The sequence below is a fragment of the Rhinopithecus bieti genome, unplaced genomic scaffold (genome assembly GCF_001698545.2).
Source record: "Rhinopithecus bieti isolate Rb0 unplaced genomic scaffold, ASM169854v2 scaffold_11488, whole genome shotgun sequence".
In the NCBI taxonomy this organism is placed as follows: domain Eukaryota; kingdom Metazoa; phylum Chordata; class Mammalia; order Primates; family Cercopithecidae; genus Rhinopithecus; species Rhinopithecus bieti.
The window spans coordinates 1,094,268-1,113,326 of record NW_016806879.1 but is presented as its reverse complement, the minus strand read 5'-3'; the positions used below and the strand labels follow the sequence as shown (position 1 = coordinate 1,113,326).

Below are 19,059 nucleotides of genomic sequence, written 5' to 3'. Positions count from 1 at the left end.
TTGAGGCGGCAGATGTCAGGCTCATGAGAACTGGGTAGTCCTAGGGCTGCTGAGGGAATGGTGTAGTGTGATTCTGGCCATTGTGGAGGTCTGGGAAAAAATAACTTGGAACTTATTCATACTAAGGTGTGAGTGACTGATCCAAGTCTGGCAAGGAAAGACTTACCTGCTTCTCACTTGTGTCCTGCCTTGTCACCTTACTCCTGCCCCAACAGCCTCTCTCCTTGCAGAGCCAGTGCCCTCCCTGACCTCCATCCAGGTGCTGGAGAATTCAATGCCCATCACCTCCCAGTACTGTGCTCCAGGGGATGCCTGCAGGTGGGCTGGGCTCCCTCCCTTCACCCAGGGAGGGCCCTTCAGGTGACATGAGCCCAGGTGGTACACATTGCCCAGAACTTGCCCCCTCAGTGAGAAGCCTGTCCCATAAGGCAGGGCAGCCCCTTTCTAGGCCTCTGCAGGGCTCCAGTACAGATTGGGGGCTGAGGAGTCCACGGGGGGTGGTGGCAGGGTGCCCTCAGGCTAAGGTGCCAGTTTTGCCCCTGCAGGCCTGGGAACTTCACCTACCACATCCCTGTCAGCAGCGGCACCCCACTGCACCTCAGCCTGACTCTGCAGATGAAGTGAGTGCCAACATGGGGAAGCGGGAGGCAGGAGGGGAGCCAGGGAGAATCTCCCGCAGAGCCTCAGAACAGCCAAGTCTGAGGATAGCTGGAGAGTTTCTGGTATTTCCTACATGGTGGGATGAGTGCTGACTTCATTGCCTGCTTTGTGGTTAATTGGCTAAATGACCTGATCGCCTGGCCTGAGGACCACGTGGGATGGTCGATGGGAAAGGTTTTGTTCGAGGGCCCTGGTTATTATGCAGTGTTTCAGGCTGGGTGGAGATTCAGAGGCAGGCTGGCTGGAAGGGGGCTGAGGTTGAGGGACTCCAAAACCTCATTTCTCTGCTATCTGGGCCTGTCTCCAGTTCCTCCTCCCCCGTGTCTGTGATGCTGTGCAGCCTGAGGTCAAAGGAGGAGCCATGTGAGGAAGGGAGCCTTCCACAGAGTCTCCACACCCACCAGGACACCCAGGTAGGTGGGACTAGGAAGCTGTGGGCTGGCCAGGCCCGAGCTGCTTTTCTCTTGGCACAACTGGGCCCCCAAATGGGCAAGGAGCAGGAGCTGGGAGTTATAGAGTGAAGCCATCTCCACAAGGGACACTCTGGGGCCTGGGCCTCTGTGTCCTGGGGAGGGGCATGCATGCCCGTGTTTGTTCCTTCCACTCTGCTGAGCATCTCCTGGCCCTGCCGTGCTGGAGAGCTGGGGAAGAAAGCAGATCACAGGGGTTAATGTGGATGAGTGCAATGATGGAAACAGGCGGGTGTCTGGGAGCCCATGGCGGGGAGGGCTGTGGCTCACTGGAGGTGTCTGCAGAAGCAGGAAGGAGCTGACCTCATGCTCAGGTTGGGGAAGTGGCACAGCTAGATGTGCAGCATTACAGGACCCCTCAGGCTCCATGTTTGGCCACCTCTTCTGGGAGAACTGGATGGCCAGCTCCTCCCTGGCCAACTAACCGGAAGTTATAGCTGTCCCTGTGGCCGATGGACCCCCAGTTTCTCCTTGGGCCTGAGAGGCCATGGGAGAAGACTCTCAGGCCAAATTAAGGGAAGTAGTGATTATTTTTTCTCGCCCATTCATGTGTTTACTCAGAAAATATTGATTGGGGCCCCATCTGTCCCAGGCCCTGTGCTGGGTGGGCCCAGCTGCAGGGGAGAGAGGTGGAATAGACACAGGTTTTGATTTCTAAGAACATACTCTATAGTGAGGGAGAAAAGACGTGCAGGAAGCACCTGCAACAAAGGAGGGGGTGCTTCTGAGGGAGGCCCGAGCCCTGTGGCCCTGCAGAAGAGACAGTGTCTGAGAGAAACGGAGAACCCAGCTAGACATGCAGCAGACATGGTGCTTGGGCCTGAAACCACATCACAGACGCGGAGCCAAAGCCTCAGGTAGATGGGCAAGCTGCCTGCGGCCAGGCTGCATGCCACCCTGAGGGAGACAGCCAGACAGACCTGGGTTTGAATCCCAGCTGTGTGATTTTGCCACACTGTGATTTTTAGGCAAGTGGCTCAGTTTCCTCATCCAGAAGATGGGGCTAGTAGCAGCACTGTGTCATTGGATTGTCCTGAGGATGGGGCTAATGAAATACTTTCATGTGCCCAGAGCATAGCGGGTGAGGGAACCCAGCACAACAGGACTGGGAAGGAGGCAGGGGCCAGGCGGAGGTGGCTGTGGACCTGCCAGTCCCGGGCACAGTCTGCATGGAGTAGCTGCCATTGCTCCTTCTGCCAAAGCAGAACATGCTCCTTCCCATTTCTTCAAAGTTCTCTGCTTTTTTCCTTCATAAAACTCCCCACAGACCCCAGAACTGCAACAGCTGTGGTGAGATGCTGGTTGGGATAAGGGCAGCAGTTTGTCCTGACCCCTCTCTCTCTTCTCTCCAGGGCACCTCTCACCAGTGGCCAATAACCATCCTGTCCTTCCGCGAATTCACCTACCACTTCCGGGTGGCACTGCTGGTGAGCAGGGGCATCCCACCTACCCCGGAGGTCTGGGTACCCCTGTCTGCGACGTGGGGCTTGAGGAATGGGGGGTTTGCACAGTATGTGGTAGCACTGGGGGTACAGTGTTAAGCAACGTCAGCAGGGAGTGCCGTCTGCCTTGTACCCCCAGAGCTGCCTCACCTTCCCACTGCCCTTCCACCCAGGGTCAGGCCAACTGCAGTTCGGAGGCTCTCGTCCAGCCAGCCACAGACTACTACTTCCACTTCTACCGCCTGTGTAACTGAGCTGCCCTCCTGAGGCAGCACTGCACCAGGGACCGGGGTGCCCAGGCACCCCCCAATACTGGATGCAATGGTGTTACACTGGAGCCTGCTGCAGGCCAGCTCTGCTGTTCACTGGCCCTACCCAAGACTGGTGAAACTGGAAGTCTTCACACTGGAGTTACTGTTCCAGCTGGTCGCCTCTCACAGCACAGAGGGAACCTGAGAGCCAGAGACTTCCTGGGCCTTCCTGCCTGCCACCCCCTAGGGGCCAGGACAGGACCAGTTTACCTCTTTCCAGATATGGTGGTTGGAGGGCTGGTTCAGGGACCCTGGAGGGAACGGGAAGCCTGCGGCCCTGATTAGTTCAGAGCCCACTCTCCCCTGCCTCCCCTTTTGAGACTGGAGCCAACCCCCTTGGAGAGAGGACCTGCCCATCTTTGAGATCAGCAGGGGACTTGGATCCAGCCCTAAGAGACTTGGGTGGACTCTCGTGAGTCAATGGAGGGCAGACGGCTCTCCCGCTTAAAGCTGTTCCCTGGGGGATGGCTTGGTAGTGGACTTTCTGGGGTTTGCCTGTTACGCCAGACTCGGATTTCTAAGCTTTAAGTGTGGCCCAGGAGGTTTCTTCTCCCTGGGAGAGCTTGGCTCCCAAGAAGTCCCAGGGCAGCCGAGGCCAGCCCTGGATGGGTTGGAGAAAATGAAAATGACTTTGTGCCTTAAGTCTACTCAGTGCCTGGTGAAGCCACCCTCAGCCCTTCACAGGCCTGAACCAGTAGGGGCCAGTGGGCCAGGTAAGCCCTAGAGCCTTGAACCAGGAATATCCGGGAAGAGGAAATTCCCTTTTGAGCGCCCAGATGGTGTTGCAGCTTCATTGCCTGCGTTCCTGGGAGCGTCCAGAGCTCACAGTGATCAGTGACCACATCATTCTCTCTCAGCAGAGGAGCAGGAATCCCTCAAGCAGCAGCCTGGTCTTGGCTGGTGGGCAGATGCAAATAGCTTTTGCTGTTATTAATGAAGTAATTACTAAATGCACTTAAACCAGGGCAGGAAGGAGTGGAAGGATGCAGCTAGAAAGCTCCAAGTGGGCCAGAGCAGGGGTGTGACACTTGCAAAGACAGGGCTCTGACTCTGATCCCTCCCAGGGAGCCTCAGACACCCATCCTACTCTCGACCACCAAGACCCTGGGTTAGGGAAGAAGTTGTATCTTAAGTGCCAACTTCAAGTTTCTTAGTGGTGCCTGGTACATTCTGAGGCTACATCCAGGCTCATGGAAGGAGTGTGGTATTCATTTAGTCATGTCTGCCATGGGTCCAGAAATGGGAAAGGGAATTGCCGTCCTTGCCCTGTGGTATGCTGCCACCTCTTTGGGAAGCAGGCCTTGCCCCTGTCCCACCACTCATTCTCAGCTTTGAATGGGAGGCCTTTCTATAGTGGAGCTGAGTCCTTGAAGCCTATGAACTGCAGGCCCCCTTTTGCCACTGATCTCAAAGCACTTGTCCTCAGGATAGGGAACAGCAGGGGGATGCAGGAACAGCAGGGGGATGCAGGAATAGCAGGGATAGCTTCCTTCCAGCCCCCTCCCCAATTTGGTTCCGCTGACATAGGAATTTTATGATTCCCATACCATGCAGGGGCCGAGCCTTCCTTAGGATGACTTTGTTCTCCTTCCCACTGGGGGAATCCTCCCTATGCCTTAAAACTGCCGAGCCCTACTCCATGTAATAGGATTCCTGGGCTTCCTCAATGGGACTGCGGCCCCTCAGTCCTTAACTGGAAAGTGACCGTCCACTGCCCCCTGGAGCCCATCTGGACACAGCACAGTCCCAAACCCATTAGCAGCTGGCTCTGTTTCCATGCCTGGGGAGGGGTTCCTCAGTGCAGGAGTTGGGGCCAGGCTGGGGCTCCGAGCTGCTTGAGGGGGTCAACCTTGGACCAAAGTTGCCTTAAGCCTGTGGTAAAAGGGCTTCAGGGAAGGTCAGTGGGCCACCTGCTAGAAGCTGCCAGCTGCCTGGCTAGCAATGGTGTGTCTTGGCCCCATCCCTGCCCTGGGGTCCAGCAGGTCATCCCTCCCTTCTCTCTCCTTTGGCGTTTGTTCCTGTAGCCACTGGGCTAATCTCCCCCTAGCTTCAAGCTGTACATAGGGCCTCCCAGTGCAAATCCTCCTGCCCATTCTGTGCCCCCTTAGAAGCCTGCGTGTGCATAGAGCGCCCCCTACCTCCCAGTTAACTCCCAGTTCTTCTCCCTGAGCTTGGTATTTATCGTGTGCCAACTCTGACTCTGAGGTGGGCAGTGAGGGAAGCAGCCCCGGGCCTGCTTGCTTCCTGTCCCCGAAATGTTCTTTTCTCCTGAAGTAAATATACATATATAAATAAATGTATAAATACTGCTTTGTATCTGAGCTTGCCTCCTTGTCTCTTCTTGGGATTGGTCTGCTGGGAGAGGAGTCACCTATGAGGCTAGGGCCAATTGGAATTCAAAGTTCTTCCTGAGAAGCCTGGAATCTCTGAGCTCCTGAGCCAGAGGGCCAAATGGATGCTTCATACCCCTTATCCTCTTAGCTTCATACTGGAGTTAGGAGTAGATTCAGCAGCCCCTCCCGTGGCCACACCTTTCCCCCCCATGCACCCGCTGCTGCCCACCTGCGTTAAAAGTAGCCACCGAGGGGAAAAGCCTTCTTAGGGGGACAAGCCGAGCCTGGTGAGGATGCCCCAGCACAGAGAAGGGTGGCTATGTTTATGGGAGGGACTGGCCTAGGGCAGAAAGGACTGATGTGGGTTCCTAGAGAAGTTTGTCCTAGAAACAATAGAAAAGGGTAGGCCCAGACCCTTCCTATCCTCAGGTGAGCCTTAAATTCCAATGACAAAACACCTGTGCCACACAAATCTCATCCCCCTGAAGTAGATCAGCAGCAGGAACTGCGAAAGGCAGATGAAAAACGGGAAAGGGAAGAGATTGGGGAAGGAATGTAGGTCCCAGCACCCTGCCACCCCCGCAGAATGGACCCCAGACAGGACTGCCGTACATCTGCCTTTATTATAAGCAGCAGGCGGGACACTTCCAGCAACAGTAAAAAAAAGTAATTTACAAAAGCAGGGGTTCAGTGAAGCCATCTGGTTGTTACCTAAAAGAGGAGAGGGGTATCAAAATGAGACCAATGGCCCTTCTTTCTACCTTCTCTCCCTGCATCCCCGTGCTCCTGGGGCAAAGGCTGTCGAGCACACGTCTTTGAGGATGAGCCACCAGAGCTGATTCCCAGTGGCCTGTTTGATGGATTGTCTGCAGCAAGTTTTAAGCCCTGGATCTTGACCCCCTTTCAGCCAGCCAACTTCCCAGCAGCCTCTCCAAGTCACTGGGGTCTGACTTCTAAGAGCATAAATGTACAACCATGGGAAGCCTGCGTTCACACTCCTACGTGGTATATCCCAAAGGCAGATTGAGGCCTTGGGCTATGTGAGCTCAGAATTGACAAAGTCACATTTGGCTCAAGTCTGTATGAGGGGCAGGGAAAGAGGCACAAATGTCTAGTGTCCCTACCCATTCAACTGAGTCTGTCTCCGTCAACCAAGGGGTCATGCTGGTAAGAGCTTTAAGGACCCTGCTGACCTGAGTATGGGGAGGCTTCCCTGGCTCATCATTCATCCCATTGCAGCTCTTACCCTTGGGCGCTCACACGTAGATGCCAACCCAGAGCAGCAGGAAAAGGACTCCAAAGCCCATGAAGAGTGAGGCCACCAAAGAGATGAGGAGCTCTTTATAGATATCACGAGTGTACTTGGTAGAGGTGACCTCGTAACTGGGCACAGCAGTTAAGGCAAAGTGAAGGGATGGACTGTGGAGTGCAGAGAGCTCAGCCAGTGGCACTCTGAGGAGAAAGGTATTGGCTCAATGCCTCCTGAGAGGCCTATCCAGCCCAGAGCAGCCAGGCAGAGGGGCCTAAGAGATGCCTTGGACTCTGGTGCTCCACTGCCATGAAGAAAATAAGACCCAGAGGAGTTAGGTCACTTGCCCCAGGTCACATAGTTCATGAGGGTCGGAGCTGGGACTATCCCTCAGACCTCCTGACACCTGAGTGCACCCTTCCTTATACCACCTTTCCAACTGTAGCACCCCTATTCCCCACCTCCACTCCAGCCAGACCACCTCCCTGCTCACTGTCCTGAAAATCCAAAGGACAAACTGAGCTCACCTGAACTTGGGAAATAAGGCCATAACCTGCTCCTGGGCATAACCAGCCCTCCTCCCCTCCTTACCTTCTCCCAGCCCCAATCCAATGTACAAAACTGGCGGGGTCCATGTACTTGGCATGGTTTCTCCCTCAGCCTCCCAAACCACTAATCACTGGTCCTCTGGCTGCTCAATGAAAGGATACACGAAGAACCAGGCGGTGAAGAACATGCCGATGGCCAAAAGCACCACGGTCAGATGGGGGAAGACAGCCGGGTTCACTGGGCTGGTGTATCTGCTCATGGCCTCGAGCTCCTAGGGGAGGGCAAGAGATCAGAGCTATCAAAGAATTCCATGATTTCAGCCTGGAGAGAACATGGGGTTATCAAGGAGCCTGGTACTGCTGTGAAACAGAGGCTGATTTTGGCCTGGAAATGTAGCTGCAGATCAATGGTCCTTATCATTTTCTGAGGCCAATGATCTGACCACTATGAAAATGTGACTAAAGGTACGAACTCTCTGCCTGAGAAAAACCACATACAAGAAAAAGTTTGCCTACAATTTCCGGAGCTTTGCGGACCAGTGTCTATAGACACCAAGCTGAGAACGCCTGCTGTAAGTCACTGACTGGTGGTACCCAGATCTCAATTTTTTATTTTTTTGACGGAGTCTCACTGTCACCCAGGCTGGAGGGCAGGGGCATGATCTCGGCTTACTGTAACCTCTGCCTCCTGGGTTCTAGAGATTCTCATACCTCAGCCTCTTGAGTAGCTGGGACTACAGGATTACAGGTGCGCGCCATCACACCTGGCTAATTTTTGTATTTTTAGTAGAGATGCGTTTTGCTATGCTGGCCAGGATGGTCTTGAACTCCTGACCTCAGGTGATCTGCCTGCCTCAGCCTCCTAAAGTAGTGAGATTACAGGTGTGAGTTGCCACGCACAGCCTCAATTTCTTTCTTTCTTTCTTTTTTTTTGAGACAGAGTCTTGCTCTATCGCCCAGGCTGAAGTGGCTGAAGTGCCTGGAGTGCCGTGGTGCGAACTCGGCTCACTGCAAGCTCCGCCTTCTGGGTTCAAGTGATTCTCCTGCCTTAGCCTCCGGAGCAGCTGGGATTACAGGCGTGAACCACCATGCCCAGCTAATTTTTTGTATTTTTGGTAGACACGAGGTGCCACCATGCTGGCCAGGCTGGTCTCGAACTTCTGACCTCATGATCCGCCCACCTCAGGTTCCCAAAGTGCTGGCATTACAGGCGTGAGCCACCGAGCTTGGCCCTCAATCTCTAATTCAGTATTTTCCTCACTACATATACTATTATGGAATCTTGTGAGCTACAGGGAAGGCATTCAAGTTCTGGTTCTACTGAGTAATCTGAGTCTGAGTAAAGTGACTGTATTATCTATTTCACAGGACTGATGTATAAGAAAGATGATGAATCAAAACTCTAGTGCCTGGCAGGGAGTATTCTGCTCAACAGGTATTTGCTTCCTTCCTAAGGTTGTAGGGAACATGATGACATAATGCCTATGAAAGAGGGCTGTAAACGTAAAGATCTGTACAAATGTTAACTTCATTGTCACCCGTCAGCCAACGCTTCTAAAATCCAGAACATAACAACTCTAGAGAAGTAAACTGCCCCCATTGTTCTGAGGCACTGGAATTCAATTCAGTAAACAATCACGGCTCCCTTCCCCCAAAATGATAAAGACAATCACTGCCATTTATTGAGCTTCCAATTGCAGCCCCTCTGTTTGGCACTGGGAACACAAAGATGAATAGACATCATCCCAGAGCTAGATGCGCGTCAGACGGTGGTCACTAGGAGGCGCGGCCGCAAACAAAGGAGTCCATGGAACGTGTACAGAGGCTGTGGGCGCTCCTAGGAGAGTCTGGCCAAGTGCCTCAGAGTTGGAAGTGCCTCACCAAGAAACAACATTTGCCCAGGGCATTGTAGGATAGGCACGAGTTCGGCAGAAGAACTTTCCAGATAAAGATAACACACCACAGATAACAGATATACAAACTGGAAGGTATTCAAAATACGCCCCACGCCTCTCATCCTTAGAAATCGCGAGCTCGGAAACCTAAGGAGTTCATGGCAAGGGGCTTCCCCCTTTCCCACCCTTCAGCCCAAGCCAGAGTTTCCAGGAGCGTCTAGCCCTCTGGATCTCTGGCGTCTGAGGAGAGAAGCGCGGTGTGTATCAGACCCCGAGGGGTCCTCGCTTCTCCGTCGGGAGCTCCCCTTAACCCTCTCACCATTTCGCCCCGCGCAGGCTAATCCGCCGCTCCGCCACCGGAAGCACACGTCGGCAGGAGCAGGCGCCTAGCACAACCAGAAAAGGAAGTGCCTCCGGCGCAAGTGGCATTGGGGGACTTGTAGTTCTGCGATTTCGGGTGTAGCGGGAGCAGGGGCCTGCGGGGACCTGGTGTGGGTGGAGTAGGGACAAGCGGTGGAGAAGGGTACGCCACGGTCGCTGAGAGACTCTGTTCTCCCTGGAGGGACTGGTTGCCATGAGAGCAGCCGTCTGAGGGGACGCAGCCTGCACTACACTCCCCAAGAGGCTGTGCGTGGCGGGCAGGTCACGTGACGGGAGCGCGGGCTTTGGAAGGCGGCTGAGCGTAAGGCGACCCGCCGCTAAGCTGAGGAGGGAGAGCGGGCTTAGGAACCGCCTGCCCGGGGCAACCCCGAACCAAGCTTTAGCCGCTGAGGCCTCGTGTCTCAAAGGCCAGGTGAGACCCTATGGGAAGCGCCTCCGGGAGCGACGGGGTCCGCTTGGTGCTGGGGCCGTGGGGAGCCGGGGTCTGGAGTGCGCGTGATATGCAGTCAAGAGGTCCCGCCACTTTTCCCCCTGTGAGCCGTGGGCCAGTCGCGTAAGCTCCGAGCCTCTCTTTCCTCCGTTGTAGAAAGGCGGTAATAAGTTCTACCTTATGGGGTCGTGTTGTATTTTTCCTAAGACCTTGGACGAGAAAGAGTTCTGACACTTGAGTTGTTTAGCCGCTTTCCTGCCTGCCTGCCTGTCTGTGGGACGCCGCGAGGGGATCAAGGGCTACACGGCCTGGTCCTCAGTCCACACTCCAGCAGCGCCGCCGGCTTGAGGCAAGAGCCGACGGGTTGAACAGGCCTGGAGAGGGGACGTTAGGGGTTTCCGTCTGTTGTCTCAGTTAACCCTGGTAGCAACCCTGAGAGACAATCATGGTAATCGTTCTTCATAAACCCCAGTGGTTTGGTAATGTCACACGGATGGGAAATGCCGCGCCTGGATTCAAGGCCAGAGCCTTCGCCGTTGCAATTCACAGGGGAATTATTCATATTAATCAAATGAATAATTCATTATCAATTAATTATTAATTGATTAATCCAGGGATGGACCTGGAAGGACGCGTGAAAGGATGGCGAGAGGAGGGCATAGCTAAGGAAAAGTGGGAAAAGGCGGGCCTTATTCCAGCTTTCTGTTGAGATCCCAGAATGTAAGGTTAGGTTGGGAACCAGAACATGAAAGATCGTGATGCCATGCTGAAGTGTTTGGACTGAATTAGAAGGAAGAATTGAACAGTCATTGATGCTCTAGAAAGAACCCTGTGAAGGAAGAATGGGAACAATGAAAAGTCCTGGTGGAGTCTTCCGTTTCTTCTTTCTCTTTTGTTTTGTCTTTTCTTCTTTTCTTGACAGGGTCTTGCTCTGTTCCCCAGGGTGGAGTGTGGTGGCACAATCATAGCTCACTGCAGCTTGGAACTCCTGGGCTTATGTGATTCTCCCACCACGGCCTCCCGAAGTGCTGGGATTACTGGCCAGTGCCTCTGTGCCTGGCCCTGGTAGAATATTTCTTGGAGTATTGGACACATACCGCCAGTGGGTACAGGATGAGTTTTTATTTTTTGAGACGGAGTCTCACTATGTCGCTAGGCTGGAGTGCAGTGGCATGATCTCGGTTCACTGCAGTCTCTGCCTCCTGGGTTCAAGCGATTCTCCTGCCTCCGCCTCCCGAGTAGCTGGGATTACAGGTGTGCACCACAACACCCAGCTAATTTTGTGTGTGTGTGTGTGTGTGTGTATGTGTATTTTTAGTAGAGATGGGGTTTCACCGTGTTGGCCAGGATGGCAAGATGATTTTAAATTGCACCTCCTAAAAATCCTTTTTAATAGCTATACATTTAACACATATTAAAATATAACTAATAGAACCCAAATATTATTGCTTATGAGTTTTCCAGTTTAGTTTTTAAAAAAAATACTAAGTGAATGAAAGTACAGGTTTTAGCTGGAAGTGGCAAAAATCATGAGGGTGATTTGGGAAACACTGCTATCTGGGAAACACTGAACTCTGAAGTGCAATACTCTTTTGAGCCCAGTGACTACAGCATGCCAGACCCCTAAATCAGGATCTGGGGAGGAGCCATGGAGTTAACATTTCAGACTGAGTGGTGGAGAGAAAACGCAAAGGGAAAGACTTGAAACTCTAGCAACATCATAATAAAAGTAGAAACTCTTATGTGCTGAGGCGATGATGAAGAGAGTTTAGAGAAGCTTGTGAGAAAGCCACATCACCTCCATTCAGATATGTTTGCAGTCCTTTTTCAAGACTGCCTTATCGGTCAGGGTTCTGCAGAGACTCAAAACAAGTCAGATCTATTTGTTTAGCTGGTATTTGCCTGTCTTTCAGGTCTGCCATTATGGTCCCTGGACTCCTCAAGCTGGGCCGGGCACCCCGGCCTTCTGTGGTCATTGATAGAGACCCATGTTGTAGGGTTTTTTTGTATAATAAATAATGCTGCTACCTTAGAATATCAACAATATCTTATTTCTCTAAGCACCTGGTTCTATTTCTGGTACTCATTAAGCCTTACTATTGAGTAAATTATCCTGCTAGACTGAGTTTTTTGAGAATGGGGACTTTGTCTTGTTCGTCTTTAGCAGTGCTGACTTGGTGTCCGTTTTGTTGTGTGGAATTTAGTTGAAGGCATGAAGTTGGTGAGATAACACCAATTATAACCCTTCTTCTTTCCTCCGTCTCTGACTTGCCTTTCTTTTTTAGTCATTCCTCTTCTGTGTTGCCATGGGAATTCAAGGCCTGGCCAAACTAATTGCTGATGTGGCCCCCAGTGCCATCCGGGAGAATGACATCAAGAGCTACTTTGGCCGTAAGGTGGCCATTGATGCCTCTATGAGCATTTATCAGTTCCTGATTGCTGTTCGCCAGGGTGGGGATGTGCTGCAGAACGAGGAGGGTGAGACCACCAGCCACCTGATGGGCATGTTCTACCGCACCATTCGCATGATGGAGAATGGCATCAAGCCTGTGTATGTCTTTGATGGCAAGCCACCACAGCTCAAGTCAGGCGAGCTGGCCAAACGCAGTGAGCGGCGGGCTGAGGCAGAGAAGCAGCTGCAGCAGGCTCAGGCTGCTGGGGCCGAGCAGGAGGTGGAAAAATTCACTAAGCGACTGGTGAAGGTCACTAAGCAGCACAACGATGAGTGCAAACATCTGCTGAGCCTCATGGGCATCCCTTATCTTGATGCACCCAGCGAGGCAGAGGCCAGCTGTGCTGCCCTGGTGAAGGCTGGCAAAGTCTATGCTGCGGCTACCGAGGACATGGACTGCCTCACCTTTGGCAGCCCTGTGCTAATGCGACACCTGACTGCCAGTGAAGCCAAAAAGCTGCCAATCCAGGAATTCCACCTGAGCCGGATTCTTCAGGAGCTGGGCCTGAACCAGGAACAGTTTGTGGATCTCTGCATTCTGCTAGGCAGTGACTACTGTGAGAGTATCCGGGGTATTGGGCCCAAGCGGGCTGTGGACCTCATCCAGAAGCACAAGAGCATCGAGGAGATTGTGCGGCGACTTGACCCCAACAAGTACCCTGTGCCAGAAAATTGGCTCCACAAGGAGGCTCACCAGCTCTTCTTGAAACCTGAGGTGCTGGACCCAGAGTCTGTGGAGCTGAAGTGGAGCGAGCCAAATGAAGAAGAGCTGGTCAAGTTCATGTGTGGTGAAAAGCAGTTCTCTGAGGAGCGAATCCGCAGTGGGGTCAAGAGGCTGAGTAAGAGCCGCCAAGGCAGCACCCAGGGCCGCCTGGATGATTTCTTCAAGGTGACCGGCTCACTCTCTTCAGCTAAGCGCAAGGAGCCAGAACCCAAGGGATCCACTAAGAAGAAGGCAAAGACTGGGGCAGCAGGGAAGTTTAAAAGGGGAAAATAAATGTGTTTCCCCATTATACCTCCTTGACCCCAGAATACCCTTAAGAGCTACAACTAGAGAAACCTTCACAGGGGTGGAGAGAGGATTCTAAGGCTTTTCTAGTGTGACCCTTTTCAGTAGTGCTAGTCCCTTTTTTACTTGATCTTAATGGCAAGAAGGCCACAGAGGTACTTTTCCTTTTTTAGCTCAGGAAAATGTATCAGGCTCAAACCACTTCTCAGGCAGTTTAATGGACACTAAGTCCATTGTTACATGAAAGTGATAGTTAGCAACAAGTTTTGGAGAAGAGAGAAGGAGATAAAAGGGGGAGACAAAAGATGTACAGAAATGATTTCCTGGCTGGCCAACTGGTGGCCAGTGGGAGGTGATGGTGGACCTAGACTGTGCTTTTCTGTCTTGTTCAGCCTTGACTCACCTTGAGAGAGAGCCATCAGGAAGGTGCTTCTTAGCAGATGGGAGGAACTGCTGAGAGAAGATAGGCAGAGAGCTGGAGCCCCTGGAGTTGACTGTCTCTGTGTTTATGACTGATTATTGGCTATGTCTTGGGTGGGCAGAAACTCGAACTTGCTATGTAATTTGTGTCTGGTTATTCAGAGGAGTAAGATAGTGATGTTCATCTGGCAATCAGCTGAGTTGAGACTGGGATAAGACACTGGTTTTCATGCGCTGTTTTTGTTTTAAAGTTATGAAGAAAAAAGATCAATAAAATTATAAAAGTGACCAAAATGTCATGTTCTTTGAGAACATTTGAAAATGTCCTAAGTGACCATGACTCCAAATAGTTTTCCTTTTCACTCAACATGCTGTGTAATTGCACCCGATTAACAATGGGTGGTTTGAGAGTGTCCACAAGATGGCACCATGCTCCATAAAATGGTCATAGCAGATGGAACTTCAGCCATTAGGAGGAGGATGCTTTATTTTATCTTGCTGGGAGAGGAGTTTTAATACCTTGAATAGATTTCTAGATCTCTTATGTGAGATCAAAGGAGTGCCTTTAAGAAAGTCTCACAAGTTAGATCATCTACCTCATAACATCCAAGCATTTACTTTGCCACTACTTGTAAACTGAAAACTGCCATTCAGAAACCATTTTCTTGTTCCTTTTGTAAACTGAAATCCAAGGTATTATTTCCCATAGAGATCGCATGTTTTTGAACTTTGAAAGTTTTATAATCCTGAGAAAGCTTGGTGGGGAACTGGCCCATTTGAATGTCCGATGTTTTAGCATTCCTGTCAGGGCCATTTGAAGTTAACATGGACACTTATGTAACTGTCCGAAATTTAAGCTGGCAATGTCTTGACAGATTAAACAGGTAGGGAGCCTGAAGACCAGTAGTTTTCAAGTTTTTTAATGGAGAAACCTATTCTTCAAGTGTAATCTTATGTGAAATTTCAGTATATACAAGTGCCTCTGGTTGAAGCTGGAATGGGATAAAGTTTACCCAGCAATGGCCTCATAACTGGGGTACTTTTTGAAAACTCTGGTGTTGACAAAAAGTTCTATCCCAAGGGCAGGTAACTTTTGAAACTGATTTTCCCAGATTATACCAAGCCACACAACTTATTTGAGCTCTATTTTCTGATTCAGGTAGACTGCTTCTAAATCTGCAGTAGTAGTGATAGGAACTAAAGATGTAAAGATGGTAAGATTTCTTTTTTTTTTTTTTTTTTTGAGATGGAGTCTCACTCTGTCGCCCAGGCTGGAGTGCAGTGGGGCGATCTCCGCTCACTGCAAGCTCCGCCTCCTGGGTTAAAGCGATTCTCCTGCTTCAGCCTACCAAGTGGCTGGGACTACAGGCGCCTGCCACCACACCTGGCTAATTTTTTTGTATTAGTAGAGACAGGGTTTCACTGTGTTAGCCAGGACGGTCTCGAGCTCCTGACCTCATGATCCACTCGCCTTGGCCTTCCAAAATGCTGGGATTACAGGCGTGAGCCACCATGCCTGGCCCTTTTTTTTTTTTTTTTTTTTGAGACAGAGTCTCTCACTCTGTCACCCAGGCTGGAGTTCAGTAGTGTGTTCTTGGCCTTAACCTCCTGGGCTCAAGCGATTCTCCCACCTCAGCCTCCCAAGCAGCTGTGATTATAGTCTCAGGCCACAATGCCTGGATAATTTTTCAATTTTTTGTAGAGATGGGATCTCACTGTTGCCCAGGCTGGTCTTGAACTCCTGGGCTCAAGCAATCCTCCTGCCTCGGCCTCCTAAAGGCTAGGATTGCGTGTGCCATCCTCTCCCAGTGCTGGGATTACAGGATGAGCCACCTTGCCTGGCAAAATGTTAAGATTTCTTAGGAGTTATTGCCTCAGTGCAGTAACTCTTGATAATTAAGGGCTTATACCCTGTGGTGGTCAAGATTGTAGTGGTTTTCTTTTGTCTTTTGAAGGTAAGTCTGTCTCCTATAGAATTTTCTTAATCTAACTTTCTGTGTGCACACTGCAGGGAAGATTAATGATGCCTACAAATGTTTTTGCTCAGGAGAGCTGTCTTAGTTGGATGGTTAAGAGGCATTGCTCTGCAGTCCAGCTCTGAGGGATCACACTTGCAGAGAAAGAATTTAGGCAGATAGGTCTTAGGGAGACTATTTGGAAACTAGAAATGAGTTTAAAAGTAAAGAGAGGCCAGGCGCAGTGGCTCATGCCTGTAATCCCAGCACTTTGGGAGGCCGAGGCAGGTGGATCACCTGAGGTCAGGAGTTCAAGACCAGCCTGGCCACCATGGTGAAACCCTGTCTCTACCAAAAATAAAAAATTAGCTGGGCGTGGTGGCGCATGCTTGTAATTCCAACTACCCGGGAGGCTGAAGCAGAATTGCTTGGACCCAGGAGGCGGAGGTTGCAGTCAGCTGAGATCACGCCACTGCACTCCAGCCTGGGCAACAAGAGTGAAACTCTGGTCTCAAAAACAAAACAAAACAAAACAAAAAAACAATTAGCCTGAGGTAAGAAGATGACTTGAGACTGGGAGGCAGAGATTGCAGTGAACTGAGATGGCAGCACCACTGCACTCCAGCCTGGGTCATAGAGCCAGACCTTGTCTCAAAACAAGTAAGTAAAAATAAAGAGAAAATAATTCAGAATGGAAAGCTGAAGGACAAAAGGGCAAGGGCATTGCCTCATGAATAGGAGGAAGTGATACATGTGAAACTTGGTGAGATTACTGACAATCTCACATTTGAACACGGGAGTCATCAGAAGGACTTTGCCTTCCTCTTCCTTGCCATACTCCACCCTTGCCTTGGTGTTTTCTGGAGGGTCCTGATGTGCCTTCCTTTGCCCAAGGAGCTTATACAAAGGGGAGTCTAGTGATTAAAGAGCACAGAGAGGTGAACAGTAACTCGTAGCAGAGGCACTCAGGAATCCTGCGCACACAGAGGAACATCATGGGTTACAAATGAAGTCTTTTGGTCAAAATTAACTTTATTTTTCAACTTCACAGGCATGTGATAATAAAATTGGCACACACAAAAAGGATACTGATATTGGGCCTGATTAAAAAAATGCCTCTGGCCAGGTTGTAAAAAAAATGAACAAAGATAAACATAGAAGTTGGAGTTGTAAAAAAGTGAGTTGGAATTCGTTCTGCCATGATCTATTTGACCAGAGGCAGCTTTTCCTCTCTAAGCCTATTTTACATCTGTCAGTAGATTTGAGATCACTCATTTTACCACTAACATTCTGAGCCTTTTGTCACTGTGTCCCTTTGTGGCCATGTGAGAGACCACTGTGCTGTAGGCTAAGGCCACAGTGGTTCAGGTGCTTTGAGGACCTGGTCTTGGCTCAATAGAGCCTCACTGGTGTTGGCTCAGATTGGGCAGCCTAGGCCCAAAGCCATTTGGCTAAACAGGCTGGTGACACCACAAACAAACCTTAGGGGGCAAATAGGAAGGATCAGCACCTATTTTGGAGTCAGGAAGCCAATGAGGTACAGCGCCTCAATTCTGCTTCTATTTTTTATTCTTTTTCTTTCCTTTTTTTTTGAGACAGGGTCTTGTTCTATCACCCTAGTCTGTGGTGCAGTGGAGATCTCAGCTCACTGCAGGCTTGACCTGGGCCCAAGCGATCCTCCTGCCTGGACCTCCCAAAAGTGTTGGGATTACAGGCATGAGCTACTGCACCCAGCTTGCTTCTAATTTTCCTACCCAGGCTGTTTTAAACCAAGTTATCCAGCTAAGTTAAATGTGCCCAAATGGAAAACATCTAAATCTTCTGCAGCCCATTCTTCCCGTGTCTTTGTGTTGACAAACCTCTAACCTTCCATGTCTTTGTGTTGCCAAACCTCTCCATGGGTGGTGCCTCTGACCCTATCCCAGCATGCCTTAGGACGCTCATCTCCTTGCTGTCTGCCATCCCCTCCCAAAACTAAATGTAGGCTCTGTCTTCCTAGTTTGAGGTTCTCTTCTCCCAGTGTCCAAAGTGATCAGTATGCCTAGAGTAGATGCTGTTGAAGAGGCAAAGAAGTAATCCCCCCACCTGGAAGCAAAGACTGTGGGTTGGAGGGGGAAACGGGTATGAGGGCTGATGATAAACCCTAGGAGTAAAGGCTCCTGAGGCATATTCCTATGTTTGCTCTCTGGAGAGATGGGCTAAACTGTGTTTATCTTTTAAAAACCAGATGATTAAAAAGTTATAGTTTAATATTACACTGATAGGAATTTAGGATAATCTCTTCTAAAGCCTACTTGGTCTCCAGAAGAGTTAGACACTTGAACAAGAGTGGACAGAGTAAGATACCTAGCTATAGCAACGGCAGTCACAAACTGTTCTGTGGTTTTAATCTTCCTATTTCTGATTTAGAAGTATGAAGTGATCATATTTAATCTTTCTGCTCCTGCTAAAAAATACTAATGCTATAACATCATTTAGGTTATAGAAAGTTTGTGCTTATAGCCCTTACATTCTTTATGACTGAAATGTGTATCTTTTCTCATGACTGATAATTATCTCCCAATTTGGTCACTTATGCTAACTGCTATTTTATTAAACTTGAAATTTTAGGTTGGGAAGCAAAGGGAAACCACCAGACATCCCCTTTGTTTCTAGGGAGAAAAGACTAACCTGTCCCATCTGCTCACTTGCTTATGGAGCTAAAAGTAAGACTCCCAGTCCTAGGAATGTTCTGTTCCTGTGGGGTGGTTAAGAAGTGAAAATAAGTGAATTAAAAGATGAAAGGGCTTTTAAATAGCCAGCAACTCTCTACCATCTGTTTTGGTAAGAGCTAGCACCTCTTGTTCTCTTTAGACCCTGGAGGGAATAAACCAAAATCAGTGGTTCCAGGATCCTTCAGAGCCAAAAGACTCCAGTTACCACAGTCTTGACCTTTGCCCTGCCTGCTTCTGAAACTGGAGAATGGCTTCTCCCAGCAGCCTAAGGCAGACATAGGTCATACCTATCCCTGGGCAGGGAGCTGAGCTCCTAGAGACTGAGTTGTGCTGGACCTCAGAATTCTAAACATTAATGATTCCTTGCTGTTATAATTCTTGCTCATCAGGTTCAACTGCTTTATCCCTCTGAGGTTTGCAAATGAGGATGGAGAAGGCACTGAGAAGTGGACCAGTGAGCTGAGCTCACCCTTTATATGAGTGGATTTTTGTGGTTTTTTTTTTGAGATGGAGTCTTGCTCTGTCGCCCAGGCTGGGGTACAATGGCGTGATCTCAGCTCACTGCAACCTCCACCTCGGTTCAAGAGATTATCCTGCCTCAGCCTCCTGGGTAGCTGGGATTACAGGCGTGCACCACCACACCCGGCTAATTTTTCTCTTTTTAGTAGGGATAGGGTTTCACTATGTTGGTCAGGCTGGTCTCGAACTCCTGACCTCGTGATCTGCCTGCCTCGGCCTCCCAAAGTGCTGGGATTACAGGTGTGAGCCGCCACGCCCAGCATTTAACATT

At 50.3% G+C, this 19,059-nt stretch overlaps 3 protein-coding genes and 1 pseudogene across 13 annotated transcripts in view; 2 read left to right on the top strand and 2 right to left on the bottom strand.

Annotated features, from left to right (window-relative positions):
• MYRF (myelin regulatory factor) overlaps nt 1-5,204 on the top strand; it is a 36,599-nt gene extending 31,395 nt beyond the window's left edge. For 6 of the 9 annotated variants that reach the window (XM_017878430.1, XM_017878428.1, XM_017878427.1 and 3 more), the window contains 5 exons: nt 216-318; nt 546-620; nt 968-1,073; nt 2,483-2,557; nt 2,746-5,204. In XM_017878430.1, coding sequence (XP_017733919.1) covers nt 216-318; nt 546-620; nt 968-1,073; nt 2,483-2,557; nt 2,746-2,826 — 440 coding nt within the window. In that variant the 3' untranslated portion in view covers nt 2,827-5,204. The remainder of the gene's footprint in view (nt 1-215; nt 319-545; nt 621-967; nt 1,074-2,482; nt 2,558-2,745) is intronic. The other 3 variants (XM_017878429.1, XM_017878426.1, XM_017878425.1) reach the window with 1 other exon arrangement.
• Nucleotides 5,205-5,820: 616 nt separating this feature from the next.
• On the bottom strand, nt 5,821-9,318 carry TMEM258 (transmembrane protein 258). Its single transcript, XM_017878421.1, has 4 exons — nt 9,228-9,318; nt 7,176-7,285; nt 6,463-6,599; nt 5,821-5,927 (listed from the first exon to the last, which is right to left on the bottom strand). Exons 1-3 carry the CDS (start codon nt 9,228-9,230, stop codon nt 6,473-6,475), a joined length of 240 nt encoding a protein of 79 aa, XP_017733910.1. The 5' UTR covers nt 9,231-9,318; the 3' UTR covers nt 5,821-5,927; nt 6,463-6,472.
• FEN1 (flap structure-specific endonuclease 1) lies at nt 8,705-13,894 on the top strand. Of its 2 annotated transcripts, none has more exons than XM_017878420.1 (2): nt 8,705-9,001; nt 12,005-13,886. In XM_017878420.1, the coding sequence occupies exon 2, from the start codon at nt 12,026-12,028 to the stop codon at nt 13,166-13,168; it is 1,143 nt and encodes a 380-aa protein (XP_017733909.1). In that variant the 5' UTR covers nt 8,705-9,001; nt 12,005-12,025; the 3' UTR covers nt 13,169-13,886. The 2 variants fall into 2 exon arrangements, with proteins under 2 accessions (XP_017733909.1, XP_017733908.1); XM_017878419.1 differs by lacking the exon at nt 8,705-9,001 and adding an exon at nt 9,309-9,701 and having other exon boundaries at nt 12,005-13,894.
• A 2,673-nt stretch (nt 13,895-16,567) lies between these two features.
• Nucleotides 16,568-18,910, bottom strand: LOC108533601 (uncharacterized; annotated as a pseudogene). The gene has a single exon (XR_001886770.1). The product of XR_001886770.1 is annotated as an uncharacterized LOC108533601 (transcript).
• Nucleotides 18,911-19,059: the final 149 nt, after the last annotated feature.